The sequence below is a fragment of the Lissotriton vulgaris genome, chromosome 11 (assembly GCF_964263255.1).
Source record: "Lissotriton vulgaris chromosome 11, aLisVul1.2, whole genome shotgun sequence".
In the NCBI taxonomy this organism is placed as follows: Eukaryota; Metazoa; Chordata; class Amphibia; order Caudata; family Salamandridae; genus Lissotriton; species Lissotriton vulgaris.
In genome coordinates, this window is record NC_141699.1 from 1,064,653,915 (window position 1) to 1,064,670,959 (window position 17,045).

The following is a 17,045-nucleotide window of genomic DNA, read 5'->3' on the forward strand; positions in this document are numbered from 1 at the left end:
CTTTTACAGCAACGTTTCCCTCGGCAACAGCAGTGACCAGTAGGTGGCGCAATATGTTAACATAGCCTTCAAAAGTATTATGGGGCATATGTATGAAAATCCGTTTTTGCGATTCTCAAATAGCGATTTTTTGAGAAACGCTATTTGAGAATTGCAAAACGGGATGTGTTTAAACATTTGCATTTTTTGCGATTTCTTAGTATTCCTTAATTGCGATTAGCAAATTGCAAAATCGCAATCAAGAAATACCTCCCCATTCATTCATATGGGCCAGAAGGCGCATAGGAATTAATGGGAAGTCATTCTCAATTTGCGATTCGCAATTTCAGAATCGCAAATTGAGAATAATATCAAGGGTGCAAGGGTGTCATAAGGACACCCTGATGCACCCCTAAAATGACCTTGTGCGCACACATGGCACCTTGAAAAATGCCAAAAAGTGCATTTTTGAAAGAAATCGCAGATAACCACCAACTCGAAGTTGGTGGTTATTTGCGATTTCTTAAGAAGAAATCGCACAACTTGGGTGCTTGTTGCATAGCATTTAAGAATCGCGATTCCTTAAATGCTTACGCAAAATTAGGTAATCGCAAATTTTGAGATTCCTTAATATTGGATGCGATTTTGCTCATACATCGAGTTTTGCGAATTTTTAGTTGCAAACCCTGCTTTTTTGCGATTCGCAGCGTTTGCGACTAAAAATTAGTTTCATATATATGCCCCTATTTATGTTTCTATTCTGGATCGTATGATTGTGGTGCCACAAAACTATCCAGAAGTAGGTCTCGGAAATCTCTGACAAAGCCTGATGCTATCACAATGTTTTGCCGCTGCCCGTACATACCAATGCCCTTCTGGATGGCATGGGGTAGTTCGGCCAACCTGATTGGCCACAATAAAGGGTCCCCAGAAGAGGCTGGAAGGACATAAGCAGCCAGGGAGGGTTTCTTCACCGCTAAGGCCTGAGTCAGGGTCATCTTTAGCAAAAACTGTAACCATCCACGGATGGTATACTCAGAAACGCATAGCAACATGTCAGATGAAGGCCAGTAACCTAGTGCTAACCATGATGTAATATACTGTAAAAGGAAAGATGGGCAACAAGACAGAAGCCTCTTACCCCATGACATACCACCACTGGCTGACGAGACTTCCTCCCTTGCCTCTTCATCTGCCTCTTCACCCGCCACAAACCGGTCCTCCAACACCATGAATGAGTAACAAGTCAACTCCAAACCTTTTCCCGAACGAGAATCCTATTCACGCCAGTTCTTCGGTATTGGGGGCCTGGGCTCGCGCTCTGTAGCTCTCTCACTTACTCACTATTTACGGCTCCTGCTCACGCCCTCTAGCTCTCTCCCATACTCAGTATTGAAGGCCCAGGCTCGCACCCCCCAGCTCTCTGGCTTCCTGAGTATTTAACGCCCAGCCCCCCCCCCCTCGCTTCCTCAGTATTGAAGGCACGGTCTCGCGCCCCCCAGCTCTCTGGCTTCCTGAGTATTGAAGGCCCAGGCCCCCCTCTTTCGCTTCCTCAGTATTGAAGGCCCAGGCCCCCCTCTTTCGTTCCTCAGTATTGAAGGCCCAGCCCCCCCTCTCTTTCGCTTCCTCAGTATTGAAGGCCCAGCTCCCCCCCCCTCCTTTGCTTCCTCAGTATTGAAGGCCCAGGCCCCCCTCTTTTGCTTCCTCGATATTGATGGCCCAGTCTCGCGCCCTCTAGCTCTCTCGCTTCCTTAGTATTGAAGGCCCAGGCCGCGCCCCCCCTCGCTTCCTCGGTATTGATGGCCCAGGCTTGCGCCCTCCCCCTCGCTTCCTCAGTATTGAAGGCCCCGGCTCGGGCCCCCCAGCTCTCTGGCTTCCTGAGTATGGAAGGGCCAGGCCCCCCCTCTTTCGCTTCCTCAGTATTGTAGACCCAGGCCCCCCCCCTCTCGCTTCCTCAGTATTGAAGGCACGGTCTCACGCCCCCCAGCTCTCTGGCTTCCTGAGTATGGAAGGGCCAGGCCCCCCCTCTTTTGCTTCCTCAGTATTGAAGACCCAGGCCCCCCCTCTTTCGCTTCCTCAGTATTGAAGGCCCAGGCCCCCACCTCTTTCGCTTCCTCAGTATTGAAGGCCCAGCCCCCCCCCCCTCTTTCGCTTCCTCAGTATTGAAGGCCCAGCCCCCCCTCCTTTGCTTCCTCAGTATTGAAGGCCCAGGCCCCCTCTTTCGCTTCCTCAGTATTGAAGGCCCAGGCCCCCACCTCTTTCGCTTCCTCAGTATTGAAGGCCCAGGCCCCCCATCTTTCGCTTCCTCAGTATTGAAGGCCCAGGCCCCCCATCTTTCGCTTCCTCAGTATTGAAGGCCCAGCCCCCCCCCCTCATTTGCTTCCTCAGTATTGATGGCCCAGTCTCGCGCCCTCTAGCTCTCTCGCTTCCTTAGTATTGAAGGCCCAGGCCGCGCCCCCCCCCCCCCTCGCTTCCTCGGTATTGATGGCCCAGGCTTGCGCCCTCCCCCTCGCTTCCTCAGTATTGAAGGCCCAGGCTCGGGCCCCCCAGCTCTCTGGCTTCCTGAGTATTGAAGGCCCACGCTCGCCCCCCCCTCCCTCCCCTCTCTCGCTTCCTCAGTATTGAAGGCTCAGGCTCGCGCCCTCTAGCTCTGTCGCGTCCTCAGTATTGAAGGCCCAGGCTCGCACCTCCCCAGCCCTCTCGCTTCCAGCTGCTAGATGTATGAGCCTGTATGGCTGATAGACTTGTGTTTCTCTCTTGGTTCCTAAAGTCAGGCTCATGATACCGCATTGGGTCCCTCTGATTTGGATTTGTGAGGTGTCACAGGAGACACAAGGTGGTCTGAAATGCAACAAATAAGGAACTACATCTTAGGACGTCTGTTTCACAGCCACACTGAGCTCACTGCTTGTGTTTTCTCCCTGTGATAGCCTAAATTGTCTCCTTCCAGATGAAGTGTCATTGTAGAGACTCAAAGAATTGTCAGTTCTCACCTTCAGCCTCGAGACCACCAAAGGACTCTTTCGGTTTCTCTTTTTTTCCAGGTTCTCCCACCATTCACTGTTTTGCTTCTATTCGTTCTGCACTCTTGAAGTCTTTTACATCAATTTCATATTATATTTGATATCATACTGTATAAGCATGCATAAGGTTTAAGATTTTTATAATGTTGAAATAGTATCCAACCTTATCCTCCGTCTCTTGCAGAACAAAGTCCAGCTCACCCTCGCCCCCTGCCAAAGCTCTGGAGTGCGTTTCCGCAGATGCCACTGGCTGCGGTACCAGGATGTGCCAAGACCACCTCTGCGCTCTTCACAACATCATCTTTCCCGCCTCCCATACGAATGGTAACTGTAGGTTGGACCTGGGACGGTGTTATCCTTTCTGTCATCCCTACAGCCCCTCCCTCCAGGGTCACCACGCACACAGACGGCACAGGTGCAGAATATATATATATATATATATATATATATATATATATATATATATATATATATATATATATATAAATAACACGTTCCTTAAGCCTTAAAAAAAATGTTGGAAAAATACTGTCTATGCGCATGCACGCTTTGATTTGGTTTAACCTGATGTATAAAAGTCACAAATTTGAGCCCTGTACTTCAGAGCACAGCCGACCGAACACACTATGGTGTTCCACTGATTGCTATCAAGTATTCTAGATCCCTCACTTGGCCTCAGCCTCTCGCGAGTGCACCTGCTATAACCCTAGCTATTAACTACTGAAATCCATTTAACTCAGAATGGAGATTTTGATGCACTGGTTCAGGAATTGGTGCGTCTGGGCTGTACCTCATCTCCTGAGAGGGAAAGAGGCCATCATTATCCTCAAAGAGATTTTTGGTAAAGTTACCTCACTCTCGAGCAGTGTTTGTGACCTCTCGGGGAAAGCTGGCCATCAATCCACGACTTAGGACGTTCTGAAAGGGAAGGGTCTCAGTGCCTGGGCTCACAACAGGCAGGCAATGGACTTTGGCCAGGTACAAATTATGCTGCTGCAGGGGCTCTTCAGCTGGGTTGCGGCATGGCTGGTATGTTTGACACAGACTACACTAAGGGACTCTTACTATGTCGGGCAGAATTGCCTCCGAACTACACAGTTTCAGACGCTGGACTGACCGACACGCGGCTGGCAGTTGCGACCGCCGGATTACGATGCGACCAAACACCATTCGGAGTCAGAGTCCTATTGCTCCCTATGGGAGCTCGTGTACCGCCCGACAACTGGCCGTAATACAGGCTCCTATTGGGAAATGGGATATGTGCAAAAAACACTGCACTGATGATTTGTTTGTGGTGTGGAGGGGCAGTCGTGAGGAAGCAGTGACATTTGTGGAAGAAATCAATGAAAATCAATATAACATTAATTTTACTGTCACGAGGAGTCAGGAACAGGTCCCCTTACTGGATATTGAAGGCACCTCATGGTACATGCAACATAGTGCAGGGTTTTACAGGCGGGTCACTTATGTACCCCCTCGGCCATCAACTGTAGGCCACAGGGGCTAGGGGGCTTTGCTAGCAGCCCCCAAAGTCACTTTCCAACAGCCTTTCCATGTTTGGACAGGCCAACGTGGAAAGGCTGTTGGAAATCGGCATCGTAATCCCGATGGCGGAAACACTGTGTATAGGGGTGTACGATTCGATTCTGACCAACACAAATACTCTGTGAGTCGGTCGGAACCGAGTCAGAATCACCGGACGGTTTAAGTTCCGAACACGAACATAGAAATCGGACTATAAACGGACTAAGCAGGTCCAAAGAACTTCTGAATGTCGGGTGGAGGCCTTCCGCCCAAGATCGTAATGAACCCCTAAGACTCAATCAGGATTAACACTCAGAGGTTATGCTAAAAAATCAAACACAATAGCAAGCTAGAAGGAACGTCCAACCATGCGAGAGGAATGTTAGTGCTGGAACAATATTTGAGCGACGAGTCTGGCATGCTGGCAACACGGCATTATACAAATCCATACCTGGAAAGAACATTCCTCAGATTTCGGTGTCTCTTCTGCTCCACTCTGATTCTGTCAAATTAAATGGGCATGCTCCAATACACCGACTGGGCCCCACCACGCCTTCTACTAAGTTGTTGCACAGGTTGTAAAAATGCAGACAAGAGGAGGATGCCGACAACCCTCACCTGCTTCATGGGCCTAACCAGACGCCCTCAGAAGTTCTCAGCTATCACTGTTTTAAGTCCCATGACCAGGATGATCATGATGTGGCAAAATGCATGCAATTCCAGAGAAAATTGCAAAACACTAGTCACACAGCGGGCACAACTAAAATAAATAAAGTAAGGTGTTTCAAGGCAGCCAACCCCAGACACCTCCTGAAATGTATCAAGCACAACAGTGTAAATCAGGGGTCTCCAAACCGGTCCTGGAGGGCCGGATCCATGCCAGATTTTTGGGATATCCCCATTGAGATACATGTAGTTATTTTAAAAATATGGCATGGATCCGGCCCTCCAGGACCGGTTTGGAGATCTCTGGTGTAAATGAATCTGCATTAAGGATATCTCAGCGGTGCCACCATTTTCTGCAAACCCTTGTCCGCAAGTGTATCCCAAACCCTGCCTCTTCCCTCCTGTGGTGCTCAGCTATGTAGGAGTGGCAGCAACTTACACATTCCTTTGGGTTTGAGGTGTAGCTGTGCTGACAGACTACGTATGTGTGCGTGCATATGTCAATCAATGTATGCCTCTTCTTCGTATTTATTTTACACTTATGTTACCGCGTGAATGGAAATGAACAGCTGAGTGCAACAGCTGCACTCCCAACCAACATGGTCAACTCCTATGGTGTTAACTTATTCAACAAAAAAGAAGAATTTAGACCCATCTTATGAGTTGAATGACATCCTTGCATCCTTAGACCCCCCCATAAAAGAGGTGTGGTTTTGGTTCTGCCACAAACAGTTTCCAGCTTCACAGAGATTTGCAAGAAATGTGAGAATGCCTCATTCCCCATCTTACCTCACCCGGATATTTCACCCGATGAAAGCTGCTGAAATTTCTTGGTGTGGAAAGGCCCAACAATGCTGAATCACTATGTGAATCAAGTGCGGTCTTCCCGATTCCCACTCGAATAACTAATTTCTAAGGGAAACCCCAGACAAATTCAGAATGCAATAGTATTTCTGCTTCCAAAGGTACCAAAACCTTCAGGACTGTTAATTTTGGGAGTGGGAATTCAGATCAGATATTCTGAACGCCCTCATAATGGGCCCAAAGTGTCTACATTGCCAAAAATTGATCCAAACAAAAAATATTCTAAAACAAATTCAGTAAAAATTGTCCCTCATACATATTCTAGTCGTGCATGGTCATCCATTTTAGTGTCTCCAAGAGCACAAATTAAAACAGTGAATAATCTTGCCGAGCTGGCTATGTGCCATGCTCCAAAATTTATTTTTCCGCACACATGGACAATGCTACAGAGGTGATCCAATACTAGTTATCTTACTTTCTACAGGGAAATATTGAATTGATAAAATTCTACACAAGACAACACCCAAGACCATTTGCATAGCCAGGAACATGTAACAGGGTCCAATTCTTCCATACAAGGACAACACAAGCGCCCCTCTATATTATTCCAGGTGTAACGTACAATACAAATCCAGTGTTCTAGTTCCACTTGTAACAAGACCACATCTACCCCCCAAATGAACCTTCTCGGGGAGGGGTCTGTATTCATTCCACTTAGGATATAAATACCACGCCTGTCTGTCTCTGCTCTGATGCAGTATTTCTGCAACTTACCAACACCGAATCTCATAGATCACAAAATCCATGATTGAAACCAGATCCTTGCAACCTAACAATACCTCATCTCCTCTCACCTATCCATTCACCCCACCAACCATTGCAGGAACTCACACAGGGGCGGCTCCTCCGCTATGGCGGAGGAGTATCGCCCAACTGATTTTAAGCAGTGAGAAACATAAAATGACAATAACTTAAGAGTTATTATCATTTTATGTTTGGTGTCCTGATGCTTTGCGGGTGGGCGGGGCTGCTCTGCTCTCCGAGCACGGGAGGAGCGGCTTGCCCACTCCTATGTGCGCAATGACTGTTTGGTTGGCCCTCTCGGGCCACCCAAACCAGTCATGCGCACTTTGCCCTTGTCCATGCAGGCTGCATTACAGCATGCATGGAGAACATGCCCGCCCCTCCAGCCCCTGGCTGAGCGCTGTGTCACGGCACTCAGACCAATCACAACACTGCATTGCAGCATTGTGATTGGCTTAGACTGAGCCTGGCTTCCAGCTTCCTGTTCTTGTTGGAGGCAGGAGAGCAGGAGAGGAAGACGCGGGACCTGGCCTCAAGGCCATTTTTAAAAAAAAAATTGTAATTTCCAATACGCCCCTCCTACCCCACGCACCCGCGAGCCATGCCGGCTGTGACTCTACTCATCATACCCTCCACTCATGATAGCTTCTAACTCCTATTACGTTAACTGTTCACAAAGAAAATGGGGTAAATGCTACCAGCCGTTAAGTGCTTCAATGTCTTATCAGGGATAATAAGTGCTATATAAATGGAATTACATTACAATATGACAAGCCAACAAGTGAGTTTGATGTTAGGTAATGTAAAAGCGCAACCTTCTTAGCTCAATGTGAGAGTATGCTACACAATCGAGCAACTCCACAGCCCTCTCTCTGGGAGACCATGAAAAAATACCCGGCTGTACACCTGGAGTTGAACAGGACCTACACTGTGGGTCTGGAGTAGGCTGCCACTGGTGCGCTCTCTCACAAACCATGTGTGGCAGCCCTAACAGTGGTCACCCGCTATGCATGGGCCACTTGAAAAAAGCAGGGCCTTCTAAAATGGAAGCCAGACAGCCACAAGGAGTCCAACACCTACAGAGAGACGAAGGGAAACCTGCACCCCCCTGAACCCCTGACCTCAGCACAGAAGCAGGCTGCCAAGAATACAATTTTGCTGCACACCAATGTTTGTGAACATCCTAAGAGCCTCTCGAACCCGGCTGGATGTGAGATCCCTCCTACAAGTGGAGAGGAGATCGTGATAAAAAGCCTGGCAAGCACACCCCTTTTTGCTGCAGCTTTTATTGCAACCCCCTTCATCATAGCTTCCTTTGGCTTAGCCAAGCATGGCACACCAGCACCCACTTGGTACTCTGCTAGTCAGGACCAGGGATCTTGGTGACTCACTCTGAACACCTTGTGCCCCTGGGCAGTTGACTCAGTCAGTGCTATCTCTACAATACCCAAGCATACACTTTGAAACACGGTGCCCTTGCGTTTCATTGGATATGTGACACTGTTGTAATTGGGATCTATTGCATTACTTTGACATCCGCAAACATCTAAGTTTGCAAACTCATGTAATTCACTTTATATACAAATGATCCCATTTTTGATGTAAGGATCTACAACTGGCGATTGTCTGTTCATCGTCTGTGGAGCTTTGCGAACAACAGCTGTCTACAAACTCCGAATACTGCTTTGGTTTTTCTGTTTGCAAATTTTTCTAAATTTGTTCCAAGATTTGCGATCATTAGAAGTACCTGCAAACCACTGCGAGTGCCCAGCCAGTGGCTCTGGTATTAGAAGTGTATTATGATTACAGCAGCGCTACTTGAGATTGCCAACCTGCTGGTGGACGCACTGACTCAATCTAACATTATGCATATTGAATACTGAGTGTTATGTTAAGTCATTTTTAAAATTCTTTTTATTCACATTTAGTGGTACAGTTATAGCATCAAGCTACACGTGAGACAGTGTGAAAACATTCAATACAAATCCCATCAATTTACTACCTTATTCTCATACTCATTATACGTTGGTTTATACATCCACACAAGTACATATTTTAATATCCAGATTACATTAACTTGTTTCTGTTTCATGGCTCAACCTTTGCGCACATATACTGTTTTTTCAGCCACCATGGCCATGTCCAGATCTTTACACCATCCAGCTATCGTGGGGGTGGTGAGTACACCCCAGTGTTTAGCAATATTTATTTTGGCTACCATCATTCCTAGTGTCATGTTGGTCAGTTTTGATCTTCTGCTTGGTATTTTACATTGGACCGCAACCATTTAAATTGTAAATATATTATATGTAAGCGTTATTATTGCAAGTGCTCTGAACTTGCAAGCCTTTGTTAGGCATTAATACACTATTTCTTATTTTTATTATTGAAGTTTACCTACCTAGACACGCCCTCTATGGAGTTAAATTTACAAATGTTTACCCCGTCTACTAAGAAAGTCACGGACCCTCAAGTGCCCTCCACTTTCTGATGCGGTACATGTGTACCATGAATGACATTTTCATCATATAGAGACATATGGCTCCTGCATTTCCCCACTTTGGTAACCGGCCTGACATTCACATTGATGGAAAAATGGCAAAAATTAACACTGGCACCATGTATGCAAAGCGATGGGGCTCCCTCGCAGCATCAGCACCTTCTTCTGCACAGCAGAGAGGTGGGGGTGGGGGGGCTCAGCGTGTACAGAGTCTGATGAACTGTGAGGCAATCCCATGCGCCTATCACTATTGTAATACAGACTGGTCCAGTCTCAGTTCACAACTAGTTGGCTCACAGCCATAATCAATGTGTGCAGTGTTCCCCCATCTTATTTTTGCATGAAATAAAGGCCTTGTTTAACAAAGATTGTTACACACCCAATTGACATTCAGTTGTACAAACAGCAGCCTTCCTGTAAAATTTCACTAACACTTGCAAGTATGGTGTAATGTTAAGTATGAGTAATTCTGCTCACTGCACAGGTTAGGGACACCCAAAAACTTGAAAGTTTTAAAAACTACTTTTCAACCCGAAACCTGTAGGCTTACTACTTTTAAGGGAGAAGTAAACTTGTTCTCAGTTTGCGAAGGCGGAGGAACATGCTCTAGATTGGTAGGAATGGGGAGAGGTTTTACAACAGGGAAGAATTTATTGTGTAGAAAGAGAAAAACTTAGCAAGTGCAATTGTAATTCTACTTTCCCTTTAGCAACTATCGTCTGCTACGGTTCTAAAAGCATGAACATTTACGCATCTGAGCGATCCTGGAGAGCAGCAACAGACACAGCTTTCACAAGGACTTATGAAGTTCTTTGTGAATACGAAGAAAGTCAGAAATTTGCTCCAAACATAGACATATTAGAGCAAATTTCCTTGTGAGTCACGCCAGTACTATTCGGAAATGTGTATTACACATGTGAAAAGAATGGAGTGGTAGGTGCATTATTGACTGGCAGCTTCCCCGTGAGACTCTAGAGAGTGTAACTGCTCCAGTAAGTACTGCAGCGCTGTAAGGAATGGTTGGTACTGTCCCAGTAGCGAGGCAGAGAAGTGCTGGCCCGTAAATAGTATAGCACACTTCCCGAGCCTGAGAAGTACTGATGCTGATGCTACCAGTGATTTAAATTGAAATATGTAAGGGCAGTTACTCTCTATTTCAAGTACCTGTTTGCTCCTGAGAAGTGTCAGCACTCTCCTATTATAATGTGCTGCAGCAGTGTTGAAAGGTGGAGGTACTCTGCCCTTCAAATGAAAGATGAGCTGGTAGTCAGTACCGGACAGTATTTATAGCACCAGATACTACCATTAGTAGTGTAGATTTGATTTTGATTTTATATTAATAAAGCGCAGACTAATGCCCAAAGGCGTCTAAGCGCTAAACATGAAAGGTGATGGCTTGAAAAAGGAGAAGGCAGGAGTCTTAAACCTGCTGTGGAAAGCAAGCTACAGAGTAAAAAGCCAGGTTTAAGGGCCTTCCTGAATGGAAGCAATTCTGAGGAACTTTAAAAATGAGTAGGAAGAATGTTCCACAGTTTGGACGTGGAGGTCACAAAACTTTTGCCACCCCAGTCAGATGCATGGACTGTTCCACTAAATGTATGAGAAGCTGAGAGGTGCTATTACCACCACAGTGAAGGTAAAGCGGCTTTGATGATCTACTGTCCCACCACAAGTACTGCAGCTCTGCTGCTGGAGCAGGAGCCAACTGATGAGTGCTAGCAATATTACTAGTATAGTAGCTGCGCTGGTAATAATGCAGTAGGGATGAGGCGATCCGGATGATGTGAGACATTCCATAGGCAGCCTGTCTGCGGTCACATTGACCTTTCAGCCCCATGCCTATTGTAGGCAATCTTCTATTCCCCTACTTTCCTTTAAGTGATGGTGAGTCCACACAGCAGAGTCTATAGTGGGGCAAGTACCCCGAAGTAAACCAGGCCAACTTGTGCTCAAAGTGAGATCTGAGATCCAAGGAGCTCCTTACCTTTCGGGTTCGCCATGAATATGAGACACCAGACACAGGAAATGTTGCAAATCACTAACCCGGCCACGAGGATCACACGGTCTGCAAATCTGGTGCTCAGGCAGCGCACAAAGAAGAAGCCTGCAATGACCTGAGGGAGAAAAGAGAGGAGCCATGACTTGAAAACTTGAGCAAAGAACACGGACGTGCTGAGATCGCAACCCTATACACTACAAAGAAGATGCATGTATCAAACTACCTGGCACAGTGAAGACAGGACCATGATTTCAAAGACAATACATGCAGAGAAGGTTCACCAGGTACTACCGGTCTGCCAATGTCTCTGCCTGGCAGAACATCAACCTACATCTTATTCACTGAAAAAAACAGAGGTTACAGGGACCTTATAGTTAGGAAAAAGGTTTACAAAAACCTTAGAAATTCACTGAAAAAAACTAAGGTTACATGCTTGTTATAGGTAAGCTCAGATTTCACTCGTATAAAAAAAGTGAAATTCAGCAGTTTTAGTTATCTGAACTAACTAAAACTTACACCCTGGCAAGGCACTGCTTGTGGCCTCCCATATAACATCATTCATGATATGGTCAGTGACATCACTCATGTCGTCTCAAATGACATCACTGATGCATCCCTGATATCATCCACAGAACCAATCACACACCCACTCATACCCCCATACAACCTTCTCCTACACCCACCCACACACCTATTCACAAAACCCACAGAACTACTCATGCACCCACAGACTTATGCATAGAGCCACTCACACAACCACACACTCATACAGCCACTCACCCATACAGATACTCAGACTGCCACTCCCTCACTAATACAGCAACTCACACTGCCACTAATGCAGCTACTCAAACCCACTCACGTACCCACTCAAACACCCACAGAACCACTTACATACCCATTCACACATCTATACAAACATTTACACACCCACTCACTGACACTTACAGCAACTCATACGGACATTCACTCTCCAAAGTCACTCATATATACACACACACACACACACACTAAAAAAGCTGCTCACTCTGCCATACAGCTACAGTACCAGCTACTCAATCACCCATACATCCACTTACACACCTATGCAACCACTTACACACCTATGCAACCACTCACACAGCCACTAACTCACCCATACAGCTAGTCACACAGCCACTCATTCTCCGACAGCCGCTCACACTCACTCACTCACTCAACATCTACTCACATGCCCACTAACACACCCATAGAGCCACTCACACACCCATAGAGCCACTAAGATTTCCTCTCACACACCGATACCGACAGTGAGACAGACACTCAGATTAAATAGGTTGGAGAAAGTATGACTAATTGCTAGTATAGAAAGAATAGTCATCTAACATATGCGGTCTGTAGGTTAGTATATATCTTTCAGTCTCAGAAACGTTTATGAAACACTTAGTTACAAGATGTCATGAGTGATGTCACTGACCATGTCATGAGTGATGTAATATGTGCGGTCATAAGCAGTGCATTGCAGGGGGCATAAGTCATAGTTGGCTCAGGCTGAATTTCCCTGGTTTTGTACAAGTGAATTCTGGGCCTAATTATAACGTCCCAGTAACCTTTGTTTTTTTTCAGTGAATTTCCAAGGTTTTTTTAAATTTCTATTCCCCATCTATAACGTCTGTGTAAACATTGTTTTTTTCCTAGAGGAGAGATATATATATATGGAGAGAGGATATTTTTGCATATATATATATATATATATATATATATATATATATATATATATATATTTGACTTGTTGACAAAGACTGTGTGTCGAAACGCGTCGAGTCAAATAAATACTTTTTCCTGAATAGAATCCAGAGTGCGACCCTTTCTTGCGTTGCTTGCAGCGCGAGACATCTACATATATATATGTGAAAGAAATCCTCCGTAGAAGGTTGTTCCTAGCGGAAAGAAGACTCGCACTCCACGGTGACCGTAAACATAAATTACTTTACTGGATATATATAGATATATATATATATATATATATATATATATATATATATCCATATATCCACAACAATCTTCACAACCTCCACTGGATGGCGAAAATGAAGAGACGGACCCCATGGCTTCAGGTTAGGCAATGATTTATTTTTGCAACCTCTCAACGTATATATATATATATATTTGAAACAAAGTCTTAGACCAAGACAAAAAGCAGCAACCCCAGCCAAGATTATTTTCCGATAATTTATTCTTAAATCCATTTGAAACACTAGCACAGGTTTGACCCACGCGTTCCAGTAGCTCTGTCTACCTTGATCACGGTCAATTAAATGATTGACCGTGATCAAGGTAGACAGAGCTACCGGAACGCGTGGATCAAACCTGTGCTAGTGTTTCAAATGGATTTAAGAATAAATTAATTATCGGAAAATAATCTTGGCTGGAGTTGCAGCTTTTTGTCTTGTTCTAACACTTTATTTCGAATTGCCAGCGGAGTGGTTCATCCGCATAAGCAACGCACCTCCCAGGAAGCGCCGACTAGAGCGAGGAAAAGGGAACCAAACCGTGTGTGTGTGTGTGTATATATATATATATATATATATATATATATATATATATATATATATATATATATATATATATATATATATATTTGCACAATTTCTCTCCCCTCAAGGGCAAGAATATGGAGTCGCTTTTAAAATCAATTCCAGCACTTCACTGCATTTGAGGTTTCATGGTGATTTATTTATCCATGGGGTCAAAAAAACAAAAAACACCAACGCGTTTCGACAGCGTCCGCTGTCTTGCTCAAGGACCTGCTCAACTGCGGGAGCGACGCGACCACATTTGTAGCGCTGAATTGGGGAAGGAGAGAGCCATAAGGAAGTGATTATATATATATATATATATATATATATATATATATCCAAAGATATGCAGCCACACACGAACACATTAAGATGTTGTTTATTCCATCAACTCGCCAGCAGGTACAAACCAAGCGAAGTTCTCCAATATCTGCTGCCAAACGCGTTTCGAGAGCAACGGCTCTTTTCGTCAGTGGCAAAGTGCTCCTTGATCCATGGCACGCCTCTTAAGTTCATTGTCCCCGCCCACTGGGCGTGTCAACATCACAGCGGCGTTGTGGGCTCTGTAGTCCTTAGATATGGTGCGGCGTGTACACGGAGATATAGGCAATAAGTTCCCCAGTGGGTGGGAGTGCACTCCGCTGGTAGCCACCTGCCCCGCTTCTCAGCTGATGGAGGCATGTTGCGCGGACATTCCTGCAATGTACAACGCTGTTCGTGTCCTCGTGTGCCCCATGTTGATGACACCGTAGGTTCTGCCACGGCAGCAGGCTGCTTTTCACGACCAGGAAAGCCGTTCAACAATCCAAAGATATGCAGGTTCCCAATTTGAAAAGCAGCCACACACGAACACATTAAGATGTTGTTTATTCCATCAACTCGCCAGCAGGTACAAACCAAGCGAAGTTCTCCAATATCTGCTGCCAAACGCGTTTCGAGAGCAACGGCTCTTTTCGTCAGTGGCAAAGTGCTCCTTGATCCATGGCACGCCTCTTAAGTTCATTGTCCCCGCCCACTGGGCGTGTCAACATCACAGCGGCGTTGTGGGCTCTGTAGTCCTTAGATATGGTGCGGCGTGTACACGGAGATATAGGCAATAAGTTCCCCAGTGGGTGGGAGTGCACTCCGCTGGTAGCCACCTGCCCCGCTTCTCAGCTGATGGAGGCATGTTGCGCGGACATTCCTGCAATGTACAACGCTGTTCGTGTCCTCGTGTGCCCCATGTTGATGACACCGTAGGTTCTGCCACGGCAGCAGGCTGCTTTTCACGACCAGGGGGGCCGTTCAACAATCCAAAGATATGCAGGTTCCCAATTTGAAAAGCAGCCACACACGAACACATTAAGATGTTGTTTATTCCATCAACTCGCCAGCAGGTACAAACCAAGCGAAGTTCTCCAATATCTGCTGCCAAACGCGTTTCGAGAGCAACGGCTCTCTTCGTCAGTGGCAAAGTGCTCCTTGATCCATGGCACGCCTCTTAAGTTCATTGTCCCCGCCCACTGGGTGTGTCAACATCACAGCGGCGTTGTGGGCTCTGTAGTCCTTAGATATGGTGCGGCGTGTACACGGAGATATAGGCAATAAGTTCCCCAGTGGGTGGGAGTGCACTCCGCTGGTAGCCACCTGCCCCGCTTCTCAGCTGATGGAGGCATGTTGCGCGGACATTCCTGCAATGTACAACGCTGTTCGTGTCCTCGTGTGCCCCATGTTGATGACACCGTAGGTTCTGCCACGGCAGCAGGCTGCTTTTCACGACCAGGGGGGCCGTTCAACAATTCAAAGATATGCAGGTTCCCAATTTGAAAAGCAGCCACACACGAACACATTATGATGTTGTTTATTCCATCAACTCGCCAGCAGGTACAAACCAAGCGAAGTTCTCCAATATCTGCTGCCAAACGCGTTTCGAGAGCAACGGCTCTCTTTGTCAGTGGCAAAGTGCTCCTTGATCCATGGCACGCCTCTTAAGTTCATTGTCCCCGCCCACTGGGCGTGTCAACATCACAGCGGCGTTGTGGGCTCTGTAGTCCTTAGATATGGAGCGGCGTGTACACGGAGATATAGGCAATAAGTTCCCCAGTGGGTGGGAGTGCACTCCGCTGGTAGCCACCTGCCCCGCTTCTCAGCTGATGGAGGCATGTTGCGCGGACATTCCTGCAATGTACAACGCTGTTCGTGTCCTCATGTGCCCCATGTTGATGACACCGTAGGTTCTGCCACGGCAGCAGGCTGCTTTTCACGACCAGGGGGGCCGTTCAACAATCCAAAGATATGCAGGTTCCCAATTTGAAAAGCAGCCACACACGAACACATTAAGATGTTGTTTATTCCATCAACTCGCCAGCAGGTACAAACCAAGCGAAGTTCTCCAATATCTGCTGCCAAACGCGTTTCGAGAGCAACAGCTCTCTTCGTCAGTGGCAAAGTGCTCCTTGATCCATGGCACGCCTCTTAAGTTCATTGTCCCCGCCCACTGGGCGTGTCAACATCACAGCGGCGTTGTGGGCTCTGTAGTCCTTAGATATGGTGCGGCGTGTACACGGAGATATAGGCAATATATATATATATTTGACTTGTTGACAAAGACTGTGTGTCGAAACGCGTCGAGTCAAATAAATACTTTTTCCTGAATAGAATCCCGAGTGCGACCCTTTCTTGCGTTGCTTGCAGCGAGACATCTACATATATATATGTGAAAGAAATCCTCCGTAGAAGGTTGTTCCTAGCGGAAAGAAGACTCGCACTCCACGGTGACCGTAAACATAAATTACTTTACTGGATATATATATATATATATATATATATATATATATCCACAACAATCTTCACAACCTCCACTGGATGGCGAAAATGAAGAGACGGACCCCATGGCTTCAGGTTAGGCAATGATTTATTTTTGCAACCTCTCAACGTATATATATATATATATATATTTGAAACAAAGTCTTAGACCAAGACAAAAAGCAGCAACCCCAGCCAAGATTATTTTCCGATAATTTATTCTTAAATCCATTTGAAACACTAGCACAGGTTTGACCCACGCGTTCCAGTAGCTCTGTCTACCTTGATCACGGTCAATTAAATGATTGACCGTGATCAAGGTAGACAGAGCTACCGGAACGCGTGGATCAAACCTGTGCTAGTGTTTCAAATGGATTTAAGAATAAATTAATTATCGGAAAATA

The 17,045-nt window shown here is 46.1% G+C and overlaps 1 protein-coding gene across 1 annotated transcript in view; it reads right to left on the bottom strand.

Moving 5' to 3' along the window:
• Positions 1-17,045, bottom strand: part of LOC147684082 (major facilitator superfamily domain-containing protein 8-like) — a 113,783-nt gene that overhangs the window by 28,291 nt on the left and 68,447 nt on the right. Inside the window, exon 9 of the mRNA XM_086944438.1 lies at positions 11,285-11,414. Within this exon, the coding sequence (XP_086800564.1) occupies positions 11,285-11,414 (130 nt within the window). The remainder of the gene's footprint in view (positions 1-11,284; positions 11,415-17,045) is intronic.